At 42.7% G+C, this 13131-nt stretch overlaps 1 protein-coding gene and 1 pseudogene across 1 annotated transcript; both read right to left on the bottom strand.

Annotated features, from left to right (window-relative positions):
- Positions 1-8480: 8480 nt before the first annotated feature.
- LOC147464585 (uncharacterized) lies at positions 8481-8723 on the bottom strand. The gene has a single exon (XM_086509694.1). It carries the CDS (start codon positions 8721-8723, stop codon positions 8481-8483), a length of 243 nt encoding a protein of 80 aa, XP_086365820.1.
- Positions 8724-10122: 1399 nt separating this feature from the next.
- On the bottom strand, positions 10123-10825 carry LOC147464584 (uncharacterized; annotated as a pseudogene).
- Positions 10826-13131: the final 2306 nt, after the last annotated feature.

The raw sequence follows: 13131 nt of genomic DNA, 5'->3' as shown, positions 1-13131 counted from the left end.
CCGATCAGCACCAGCCCACCTTTCATTCGGGGAGTTGTGCTGTGCGAGTGATTAGGCACATGCTATTATACCTTAACCGGTACTGGCCCGAATGGGGTTTTTCAACACCGGGCAGCGGGATGTCTTTGGAGCTTAGACTTGGTGTGGTCAATCTTGGTCGAGGAGGCGGTTGCGGCTTCCTTGGTGAGAGGAGCTTTGAGCTCAGTGGAGCTCAATAGAGAAGTGCTCGGCGGGAGGAGAGCTTGACATTCAAGTGCTTGGATGCTATTTTGGCAGAGCTCTTGCATTGAGAGTACATTGCATCACGCAGAGTGGAGCAGGAGCAGGTTCAAGACTGTGTGCAACTCGTTTTTGCCATTTTCGGGCTCTAAAACGCAGTTTTTTGCGTAGCTCCGTCATGCAGAATCAGATCTACATGATCCAGGAGTTTAGGTCAGGGTTTTGGCACGCTCCAGAAGCGATGGCGATGTCTATTTACTGAAATTCTTCTTTGAATTATAGCAGGTACAGCAGCAGGTTTGTTTGTGCGCTTTCGGGTCCCAAAAACACTGTTTTTGGTATATCTCACACACATGGAGTATTTTCTGCAGCAACCAGTAGATTCATAAGTGTACACAGGTTTTTGGATATGCATTTTTCCAGAGAGCCACTCATGTGAGAGTGAGCTATGTTGCCATGGTCTTGGTGGTTTATGTATGCCATATATGGATTTGTGTATTTGTTTATGGCTGAGATTAGTTGAGATTTGGCTCAATTTATAGAAGAAACTCTGTTGGATTTTATTCAGGTTCTTGCCATAGCTTCTACGTATTCGCAAGTTGCTCGATCTTTGAAAGTTTAGTGGTTGAGTTTACTCCCACTTTGATAGGTGACTTTCAGCCATCATTTGGTTGGAGTTTGGAGTCACTTGTGTATGCCCTTGTGTGCCGTATTTCGCATTGCGCATAGCGACAGATCTTGCAACGTTTTGCAAAATGTTGCTATAGTTATCTGGCATACATTTGGTCATCGATTGGAAGGTATTTTGGCAGCAATCATCACTCACATGTATGTCATTTGAGGTGCCATTGAGTGGTACTCCGGCAAGAGCGGGTATGCTCTTATGTATGACTTTGTGAGGTGATTCCGGTCGAGTTTATTACCGGATTGTCCATTGTGGCATATATTATTGTCTCTTTGAGGTTGACTGTTGAGACTTTGCTCCAGTTACAAAGGAGACTCTGCCAAAATTTTGTCAGATATTTATGCGCGATTGAGTCATATTGACTTGTGATTTTGTGAAAGGTTTTGCACGGTTATTGGTGCAATTTTGCATCAGGTTTTGAGCCATATTTGCAGAATTTTGTTGATGCGATTCGAGCCAGTTTAGGGCTGATTTGGTTGACATTTGCTACTCATTGTTGGTTGATCTTTTGCGAGCATTATGGCCGATTTTTCATTTGACTTCCAGCGTTATGGTCTGACACAGTTTGATGGTGCAGATTTTGTTGCTTGGAAGGTGCTTGTTGCATTGGCAGATTTGGGGCAGGATAAACCCTTGTGTGGTTTATCGGCGAAGCCCAAGTCTATGTGTGATGATGATTGGAAGGATCTTGATGGGTTAGAAATGTCTACGATTCATTTGCATCTGGTTGTTTACTGACAGGTCTCGAGGGAGACTACAACTCATGCTTTATGGCATAGTTTACATGCTATGTACATGACATCCATGTCTACAGGGGAGTGGGCAGCCTTCTCAGTTAAAGCAGACAGTAGGGATAAGGCTACAATTTTTATCAAATCGAATATACTCGATGAGGACATCGTGCTCTCTTGTAGGCGGGGAGAGTATTACGGGTCTCTATGCATAGGCGGGTTCCGAGACCCTCCACAGTCACTCGTCCTCTTGAGTTGACTTCGTGAGACGCGACCTTGAGGGCCCTTGGCCGACGAGAGGTCTCTACCTAGGGTGATCACCCTTGTGGAGGGAAGCTATATAAGCCACACTCGAGAAGGGAAGCTATACAAGCAGTAGAAAAACGCAAATTCCGCAGTATAAAAACGCAGCAGATCAGCGTTTTTAACAGCCCCAAATCAGCCCTAGTTGGTTGCAGAAGATCTCCATTTTCAGCCCTCGAAAATGCAGCCAAAGCAGTCATTTTCAGCCACCGAAACAGTCCCGAAATTCAGCACATAGAAGACCATATATTTCAGCCCTAAAGTCGTCGTCGTCATCACCGTCGTCGTCACCGGCATAGTCCCAAGTTGCATTAGTCCATTGCATCCGCATTGTACCACTTTGTGCAATCAATAGTAGACCACTTTCGTCGACGAGAGTGGGGCCTTCGGAGGAGGGTTTTACAACGTCTCTGGTGTCGTATCTCTCTTCTCTCTCTATCTCTCAGTCTCTACACTTGCACGCATAGTGTCCATTCACTTTGTTTGTGATCATAGCACTTTCGATTAAGAACGGAAGGCTCTCCCTTCCATAAGAACTAAAAGGAACCTTGAGCACAGTTCGGAGCAGTCATCTTGAGCAAAGCGCAAACAATCATATGCTATGGACTTGCTGTTGAGATGTCGAGCTCTACACCTTGAGCTGGCATCCACTACGGGTCTTGGCCGCTTACGGCATTTACTCACTGGCGCGTTAGGTGACCGACACGGAGGATCTCTGCCAGTGATTCTATAGCTGGACTACACTTATAGTGCCAGCCTAGTACGCTTCTAGCGAGTTCACACTTAGTGACCGCATGTACATATGTGCTACTTTTCAGCTTTAGCACTTAGTCATTTTGTACTCTCTTTTCTGTGAAGAAGAAGAAGAAGCTTTCCATCTCTGTGTGCTTTGTGCTTGTCTTGTGTAGCTCTCTTGCATCCTCATTCTTTACATGGTATCAGAGCCTGGTGCAGGCAAGAGAGGCTAAGAGAGCAAGAGCATCACAATCCCTTCGTTCGCAATCCACAAGTTTCTGAACAGGTCTCCAAAGTGCAGTATACAGAGATTTACTGTACAAGTACAGTGGTTGTATGTACGCTTGATTGTGGACACTCGTTGAGTGTAGAAAGCATTACAGGTACCACGATAGCAGGTTCAGCAGATTTGCAGGTTTTTGCAGATTGCAGCTATTTTGTCTTAGTGCTTCAAGATGTCTGACGGTTTCAGTCAGATTGTTACTGAGAAGCTTGAGAAAAATAACTATCCTGCATGGAAGTTCAGAATAACAAATTTCCTAAAAGGAAAAGGTTATTGGGACTATGTAGAAGGAGACAATGAAAAGGAACCAGAGATTCCCGAGGCAAATGCTACAGCAGAACAAAGGAAAGCTTTGAGGGACTGGCAACAAGGCCAGAGCAAAGTGATGTATTGGCTTTCTATGAGCATCACAGATGGCATGATGGGCTATCTACAGGATGCTGAAACCCCCGCTATTGCATGGAAAAACTTAGGCAGAGTGTTCGAGGTGAACACCAAGGCCAGGAAGCTTCAACTAAAGTCGGAGCTAAATCAAGTTAAGAGGAACAACCTCTCCATCAATGATTATGCTTTGAAGATCAAGAGTATCATTGAGGCTCTTGGATCTATTAAAGTCTCAGTGGAAGACGATGACATTGTCCGTGCATGCTTGGATGGTCTAGGAGATGAGTATGTACATTTTAGGTCTTCCATGAATACAAGAGACGACATCCCCGTGTTCCAAGATTTGATTTCTATGCTTATTCTTGAGGAGAAGAACCTTGACACATCTTCTTCTCATGGCAGAAATAATTCTGAACAGGCCTTCTATTCTAACTCCAACAGAGGTAGAGGTAGAGGTCGTGGTCGAGGCCCAAGGGGTTGCAGGGGCCAATTTCTAGAAGGTCAATCAAATCAAAACAATACAGGTGGCAGGGGAAACCAGTCTCAAGGCAGGGGGAGTCAAAGAGGTCGTGGTGCAGGATCAAGCAGGCAGCAACATACTCCAGATAGTAGAGAATGTTGGACTTGTGGTGAAAGAGGTCACATGTCACGTGACTGTCCAAAGGGAAAAGCAAGTAGAAAGAGAGAACAGGGCAACTATGCATCTACTAGTAGAGATGCAGATGACAGCAAAAATGAGCGCATGTTTGTTATGCAACATGTAATGAATACAATGACTGCAGAGAATTCCACCCAAGATGATGTTTGGTATGTGGATTCAGGTGCCTCTAATCACATGACGTCTCGTGGAGAGTGGTTTAGAGATATGCGCAAACCAGATGTGTCAGGCTATGTGCAGACAGGAGATGACACAGCTCACCTCATTGCTCATGTAGGGGACATACCTCTAAATACGAAGAGTGGGAAATCAAAGTACTTAGCAAATGTACTTCATGTCCCAAACATTACAAAGAATCTTGTTTCTGTTGGACAAATGGTTGAGCAGGGTTTGCAGGTTCGCTTCAATCCAAATGGCTGTTATGTAGAAGATTTCCAGAATGGCTGTAAGCTGATCACAGAGGGCAAATGTGTGGGCAGAATGTTTACGCTGAATGTAGACATGCCTGAGGTAAAAGCTGCATTATTTGCACAGGGCACAGGTGTTGTGGCTGATGTTGACATTTGGCACAAACGCATTGGCCATGTCAATGAGCAGAGATTGCGCAGCATGCAATCAAAACAGATTGTAAAAGGTTTGCCCAAATTCAAGGTGGATGGTATGCATAAAGTGTGTGCAGCATGCCAGTTTGGAAAATAGTTAAAGGGCTCATTTCCACATGAGCGCAATGTATGTAAAAATCCACTTGAGGTGGTGCACACAGATGTTTGGGGTTAACCGATACTGCAAGTATACATGGTTGCAGGTATTATGTCTCTTTCATTGATGACCATACAAGGAAAGTATGGGTCTACTTCATGCGTAACAAAAGTGAAGTGTTTGGTCACTTTCAAGACTTCAAAGTCATGATTGAGAAGGAGACAGATACGCAAATCAAGACATTGAGGTCAGATGGAGGGGGAGAGTACTTCTCCAATGATTTTTCAGATTTTCTGCGAATGCATGGTATACACAAGCAGTTTACATGCAGATATACTCCACAGCAGAATGGGGTCGCAGAAAGGAAAAACAGGCACATTGTAGAGGTTGCACGTGCATTGATGAATGAGAAGAACATGCCTCATCATTTTTGAGCTGAAGCTGTAAATACAGCTGTGTACATTATGAACAGGACACCTACAGCTGCGGTGCATGATGTAACACCTGAGGAAAAGTTTACAGGTACAAAGCCTGATTTGGCACACTTGAAAGTGTTTGGCTGCATAGCTTACGTGCATGTACCAGATGAGTTGAGTAGGAAATTGGATCCTAAAGCAGAGAAATATATTCTTGTGGGATATTCCCTTGAACAAAAGGGGTACAGGTGCTACAATCCTACTACACGAGAATTACGAGTGAGCAGAGATGTAGTATTTGATGAGATGAGCAGCTGGTACAGTAATGCACATGGCACTATTGGGGCTGATGTAAAAGATGATGTGGTTGTACAAAATGTGAGGCCACAGTCACAGGTTTTGAGTGGACCACAAGATTCCTCTTCTCGTGGCTCTGTTAAGAAACCATGGAATGGTAGACTACGTACGCAGGTTACTCCACCAACAGGTACAGGGAATGTATCACGAAAAGGAAAGGAAAAGGTTGATGAACCTCCCTTTATGGTTGATGCATCATCAGGTTTTTCACATGTAGACATGGATTCAGATGGTTCTGAACAAAGTCTTGATGAGGAATTTGGAATTCCGGCTGTCAGGACACCTGGTGTAAGGAAAGTACAAGAAGATGCTAGAGGGAAAAGGAGTGACCCAGGACCGCGCAGATCTAATAGAGTCAGAAATCCAGTTCAGAAATTGACTTATGATGGGCATCTAGCGCATCACCAAGCCTACATGGCTAAGGCGATACAGGATGTGGAGCCCACATGTTTTGAGGATGCAGTTGGAAATGTGCATTGGGATGATGCAATGAATGAAGAGATGGCTGCATTGGAAGCAAATGACACATGGGAGTTGGTGCCATTGCCAAGTGGCAAGAAAGCTATTGGCTGTAAATGGGTGTATAAAACCAAGCATAAGGCTGATGGTAACATTGAGCGTCACAAGGCAAGGCTGGTCGCAAAGGGTTATGCACAGACTTATGGCATAGACTATGAGGAGACCTTTTCTCCAGTGGCAAAGATGACGACAGTGAGAGCTGTCATAGCAATGGTTGCATCTAGAGGATAGATTATGCATCAAATGGATGTAAAGAATGCCTTCTTGAATGGTGAGTTGCAAGAGGAAGTGTATATGGATCAGCCACCTGGTTATGTCGATCCAGGTTACCCAGATTATGTATGCAGACTTCTCAAAGCTTTGTATGGTTTGAAGCAGGGCTCTAGAGTATGGTATGACAGGATTGCCAAGTATCTTGTCAGTATTGGTTTTAGGAGAGCTCATGCTGATCATTCACTCTATGTACGTGAGAGTGATGTGGGGATTGTGGTCATTACCATATATGTAGATGACCTTATTATTGTTGGTGACAATGCTATGGAGATTGACCATGTGAAGGGTCTTCTCAAACAGGAGTTTGAAATGAAAGATTTAGGCGAGTTGCGCTACTTTCTTGGCATTGAGGTGATCAGGACTCCAGAGGGTGTATGGCTATCACAGAGACAGTATGCTTTGGACATGTTGTCAAAGTATGGTATGGCTGATTGTAAGCCAATTTCTATTCCCTTGGATGTGAATGCAAAGCTGAGTGCAGAGAAGGGTGATGTTGTTGAGGATGTCAACATGTACAGGAAGATTGTGGGTAGTCTAATTTACTTGACTATCACGAGGCCAGACTTGAGCTACACAGTAGGCTTGGAGAGTCAGTTCATGCAGCTTCCAAGGAAGCCACATTTGGATGGAGTACGACGCACACTTAGGTATGTGCAAGGTACTCTTGACTACGCATTGTTCTATGCAGCAGATGCACCATTAGCATTGTATGGGTATACAGATGCAGATTGGGCAGGTAGCATTGTTGACAGGAGATCTACGAGTGGGTTCATGTTCTCTTTTGGGAGTGCTGCTGTTACTTGGAGCAGCAAAAAGCAGCCTACGGTTGCTTTATCGAGCACAGAGGCCGAGTACAGAGGTGCAGCAGTTGCGGCGTGCGAGGTAGCTTGGCTACGCACATTACTTGAGGACTTGGGAGTGCAGGTGGACCAGCAGATTTTCATCCATTGTGACAACCTCAGAAGCATGCAGTTGGCTAGGAACCCAGTGTTCCATGCCAGGACCAAACACATAGAGGTCCATTACCACTACGTTCGAGAGCGAGTGTTGGCGGGCGACATCGACTTGGTCTACGTCAGCACAGAGGAGCAGATAGCGGATATCTTTACCAAGGCCCTTGGAGCTGAGAAGCTTCGACGTTTCCGGACTATGCTTGGACTCTGCGACATGCAGAGCTCGAGGGGGAGTGTTGAGATGTCGAGCTCTACACCTTGAGCTGGCATCCACTACGGGTCTTGGCCGCTTACGGCATTTACTCACTGGCGCGTTAGGTGACCGACACGGAGGATCTCTACCAGTGATTCTATAGCTGGACTACACTTATAGTGCCAGCCTAGTACGCTTCTAGCGAGTTCACACTTAGTGACCGCATGTACATATGTGCTACTTTTCAGCTTTAGCACTTAGTCATTTTGTACTCTCTTTTCTGTGAAGAAGAAGAAGAAGCTTTCCATCTCTGTGTGCTTTGTGCTTGTCTTGTGTAGCTCTCTTGCATCCTCATTCTTTACACTTGCCGCCAACGTCGATGAAGATCAGGACAACAACAAGACGGGCCGGAATCTGAAAAATTCTATGGCTGAAATCTGCGAATCTTTATCCACTAAATTTTGACTCTATGTCGATGACGACGATGCGCTGAAAATGCAGATGCTGAAATCTACATTTTTTGGGTTGAAACTGCAAACGCTCATGGATTTGACCATGCGGTGAGAAATTGCTGCGGGAAGGAGAGGTCTGCAAGGTTTGATGATTCTACGGCGGAGTCTGATTGTTGCTGAAAACTGAAAACTTTGGTCTAGATCTGGGTTTCGTCGCGGTAGATCTACAAAATGCTGGATGGTTATGCTGATGCAAAAACGCTAGGGCTCAGCTGCTATCTTGCTGTGGAATCTGCTAATGCTCGGGTTAATCTTTCTTCTGCTGTTTCGGAGATTGATTTGCAGTGCAAAAATGCCAGGGCTGATCTGTTATGGAAAATGCTAGGCTTTTCAAATGGGCTTCACTGTTGGTGGTAGTGTCCTCGTATCTTGAGCAGCGGCGTGTTTTGATTACCTTGTACATAGCTACAAAAAGAAAAACGAGTAGGCTGAAGGAAATCGAATCCTGCCACTAGCCATATTAGGCTATCAAAAAAATAAAAATCATTACTTAACAAAATGAATTACTGCGAGATTAAATCTTATCCAATATAGGTTGATTTGTGAGTTGATACGCACGGCTAATAGTCCTCATCGTCATCTCTAAGATTAACCATCAATAAAATCTCATCTTCATTATCTTTGTTTACTTCTTCAAACTCCTCTGCTGTTAAATCTGTGTTGACGTTCATTTCCTCCGTGTACTTGATATCCACTATTTCTTCCTCTTCGATGTCTGTAGTGTCAGAGTACGGATGGTTGTCATTCTCATCATCTACAATGTCATCATGATGGGCAAGGAAAATTCTACACGTCTCTAACATGGCTGTGTCTAGATTCGAGGATGTTACCAATTCATCCTGATTTGCTTCCTCAAGGTCAACGCTATCAAACAACTGACGACCTCTAGGTTGGACATGCACAACTTGCCACCATGGATGAGAATCTGGGTTCTTGTAAAAGAACGCTTTCTCAACACGAGTTGGCAGAATGTAAGGCTCTCTTGTTACACGCATTAACTTTGAGGAGTCGACGGACCAAAATTTGGACGGTTCTCTTCTCATTGTGGCACTATTGCCTTTATACTCGGCACAAAACCAATCCACCTTCAGAATCACCTATCAAAATGCACGAATCAAAACTTTAAAATTATGTATAATTTCAAGAAATCTACATGTCATTGTTGTATGAAGAGGGATTTCATTCACCTGTTTGAAGATCCGATACGATATTTCATAAATGCCGACTATGGTTCCCACATAACCCAGTTCACTATCAACAAGATTTGTGTCTCTTGAACTTGCACGTGATAATTTCTTGAAAGAGGCAACAACGAAAGAATCTTGAGTTAGACGTAAGTCGTCAATGGCTTTTATTCGAAGATGTTGACCATAAGCCCACATGTTTGTATACATTCGAGCCTAGATCAATATATAAATGATATAAGGAAAAAAAGGAATATTGCTTGTTTAGTTTAAAGTTTTCAAAACCCAAAGTTACCTTTCTTTTACATCAGATCATAAACTCTCTCTGTTCCCTTGAGATTGTCTCATGATCTCTATCCACCCGTTGCATACGGGTGTATAACCAATCCATGAAAGTAGGTACGTCTTCGATGTTATTTACGTTGGTTTGACGTCTGGATCTCTTATTTTACGTCTGCCAACTCATTGGTTCGCAAGTTTCTCCTCATACTCCTTAACAAATTGTTGCATGCATTCTCTATTATAGACAATGAAAGTAGAAATATCCAAATTATCTTGGATCTTAAGTCGAAAAGGGACTCCCTTACCAGACAATACCTCGTCAGACATGGTAGAAGAAGACACATTTGTCCATACGCGTGGAGCTTCAAAATCGGTTTGCTCAAGATATTCACAAACGTAATACATGCATTCTTCAAGCATCCATCCTTCCACCATAGAACCCTCTGGTCTTGCTTTCAGTACTCCCATAAATCTCTCGGCCCAGAACATCCATCGAGTAGACACAACACCAGCAAGCTCTATCTCGTCCACTAGATGGATTAGCAGATGAACTTGGATATCAAAAAAGGAGGTTGGAAGTTCCTTCTCCATTAAACAAAGAAGATCTATACATTCACGCTTCTTTTGTGGAATTAACCCTTTGTCAATTTCTTTAGATGTAATCCATCTATCAATAAAAGAAAGAAGATAATAAAGTTATATTTGAATTAAGAACTTATCACAACTAAATTTTACACTAAAATTTAATGAGCGATAAATACCTTGCAAGCGATCCAAAGCGATATATTACGTCTCGGACTCCTTCGGTAGTACATCCATCAATAACAAGGGGTAGAACATGCTGTATACATGATTAATCCAATCAACAAAACATGCAAGAAAATAAATACTTACGAAGATTGATAAAACATTACCTTCACAAAATTGTGCCAATCATGTGTTTTCAAACCAGACAAGCTCTTGTCATCTAAAGTGAACATGTTTCGACAAGATGCTCCATATCCTGTAGGCGTACGAATCAATTGAATCCTCTTGTTGATAGTCTGCACCTCTTCTGCGTTGAGTACCCATGGGGCAGGCTCATAGGCTGTGTCACGTCCAGTTTCATCAGAAAGTGGCCATAGATTAGGCTTTGAGTTTTGATCCTTTAAGTCAATTCTTTGCGCCACTGTGTCTTTCAAGCCAACAAGATGTTGCATAACGAATGACCAACGTTCTTAAATATATGCATAGGATCAAGAAGATGACATATCTTCAAATCCTTCCAATATTCCAAAGTGTACCATATCGAAGGACTTTGAGCCAGAGAACGTTTTCCTCTAGCTCGCACCTTCACAGCGTCATCATCATCACCGCTTATGATCTCCGACTCCGGATCGATAGCGGGCCCAACAGCCCACTTTAGATACCAATCCTTTGGTGTGTTTGGTATTGGACATTTCCCTTCTTCTACCTTCCTGTTGAAATGTATGGCATGGCTTGCCTTCTATTTTGTAGATGATGCTCTTTAGGTAAAAATCGTCTGTGTCGAAGAAATATATTTTTGTTGAGGTTTTTGCTATAAGTTGATCTCAACCAATCACCACACTCAGGACAAGATTTATAACCCTTGGTACATATTCCTGCATGAAAAACATAACAAAGATTATTAGCGCAATAAATATACAAAAAACATATGAGAAAATGCATATATCTAAACCATTTACCTGAGCAAAAACCATATCCTGGAAAGTCGTGGATAGTCCATGCTAAAATCCCACGAACAATGAACTGTCTTTCACCAATGCGTCTTGACATATACATTCAGGTCTTTAACTTGTCAGGTCTTTAAATTGTCGCTTTCCTGGGATTAAGAGTGAGAGCATTAAATGCTCTTTCTTAATACTAAGATATGGGGGTAGATTATAGTTAATAACTACTACCGGCCATGTAGACCATTTACTTAATTTTATAGAAAATGGATTCACACCATCTAATGCTACACCCATCTTTAAATTGCGGGATTCTTTTGCGAAATCTTGCCATAGCGAATCAATATACTCAAATGCAGGACTATCCTGCGGAATTTGCATTACTCCATCTTTGCTCTTGTGCTTCGCTCCCCATGTCATAAGCTTAGCTAATTCAGGACTTTGAAACATATGTTTTATACATGGAGCGAAGGGAAAATGTCTCAATACCTTTATAGGGACCTTACCTTTCTCATCTTTATAATGAGGCGTTTGACATTTTGGGCACGTCACATTGTCCTGGTACTGATGTTTATATAAAATACAATCGTTGGGACATGCATGCATAGAAGAATAGTCAAGTCCAAGACTACTTATCATCTTCTTCACCTCATCGTGTGATGCAGGAAGGGAATTGCTTGTCAGCAAGAACTTTTGAGAGACTAGCCTGCAAGTTGATTAAAAATCTGGTCAATAACAAGCACCAATGTTTAGAGTGTAGCAAATGAATATGTTAAATGTATACATACTTCAATAGTGCTGAAACGGATACATTACTCCATCCAAAACGGTTTTGAAGATTAAGAATAAGTAAGATTGCACTTAGTCATGTCAGTTGGCTTCCTTCGTAGATATGCCTTAGAGCTTCTTCTCAAAGATACTTCTCGTTGTTAGGAATATCCCTCGCACTATCATTTTGATGCCAATCCTCAATAAAATCAGCCATGCCATTGTCATTCTCAAAGATATCATCACGTCTATTAAAGTCCTTAGAATATTGTTCCTTTAGTTTTGCATACGTATTAGGATCACTCCTACGTAGGATCCTCATGCACTCTATTGACATTTGAGATACGTCATGTGAATGTTGATTTGTGACGTTATCGATGTCATAATCTAGAATCTGTATATTTGAAGGTGAAGAAGATTGTATCAATAGAATGCGTATATATAAAAGGAGAGAGAGATGTGCATGGAATTCAATAACATTTGGAAACAACAAAAAATAATATCAAAATAAATTAGCAACAATACAAAACGTAATGCAAATTAAAGTGTAGAATTAGGGTACAAGAGTTCAAAATAACATTAAGAATTGTATACAATGAGCTCTTAACCCTCATCTGTTAAGGGTGCTCATGGAGGTCTACGCCATCCATAATTGACTAGCAATTCATCACCAGCACGTAATGATTTAATAGCATGGACAACTATACATCTTGGTACATCCCTAGTCATGTGTCTTGGTTCATGACTATTCTCACACTCCACAAATGTGCAATTGGTTCTTGCACTTCTCCCTCGACTACTATTGATTAAACCTGCTATGTTTCCTTGAGAGTAAGGTCTTCCATCAACATAGAGTCTTTGGCCTTCTGCATGTGTAATCCCTCTAGCAGAAAGAGAGGCTGCATTGAGACATAATCCATAAGTAGTCATGCGCTAGATCTAGCAAGTGAGCTGATGCCATGGACACCATCTATATATAGGTCCACAAAAAGACATAAGGGTGACCTCTGAATGAAGGGGCACATGCAAATCCTGTGCAATAAAGACGCCTCGTCCCGCTCCACTGATGGTGGACGGAGCAATCATGTAGCGATTGCCCCAAAAGCCAAAAACTACTTCATCTGAAGGAAGTGGTCCTCCCTGCCAGCCTCCGTATCGTCTACAATCGTAGCTCTGTACTAGATCGTGTAAATGAGTAGGCAGTGGATGATCTCCACCCATCTCAGCCTCCAATGGAGGAGGTAGAGGATGTCAAGAAACCTCGAGCTGCAACAACTGACAAATGA

Source organism: Adiantum capillus-veneris, chromosome 1 (assembly GCF_014529385.1).
Source record: "Adiantum capillus-veneris isolate H3 chromosome 1, ASM1452938v2, whole genome shotgun sequence".
NCBI lineage: Eukaryota > Viridiplantae > Streptophyta > Polypodiopsida > Polypodiales > Pteridaceae > Adiantum > Adiantum capillus-veneris.
The sequence above is the reverse complement of the archived record's forward strand: the minus strand, read 5'-3'. Positions and strand labels throughout refer to the sequence as shown.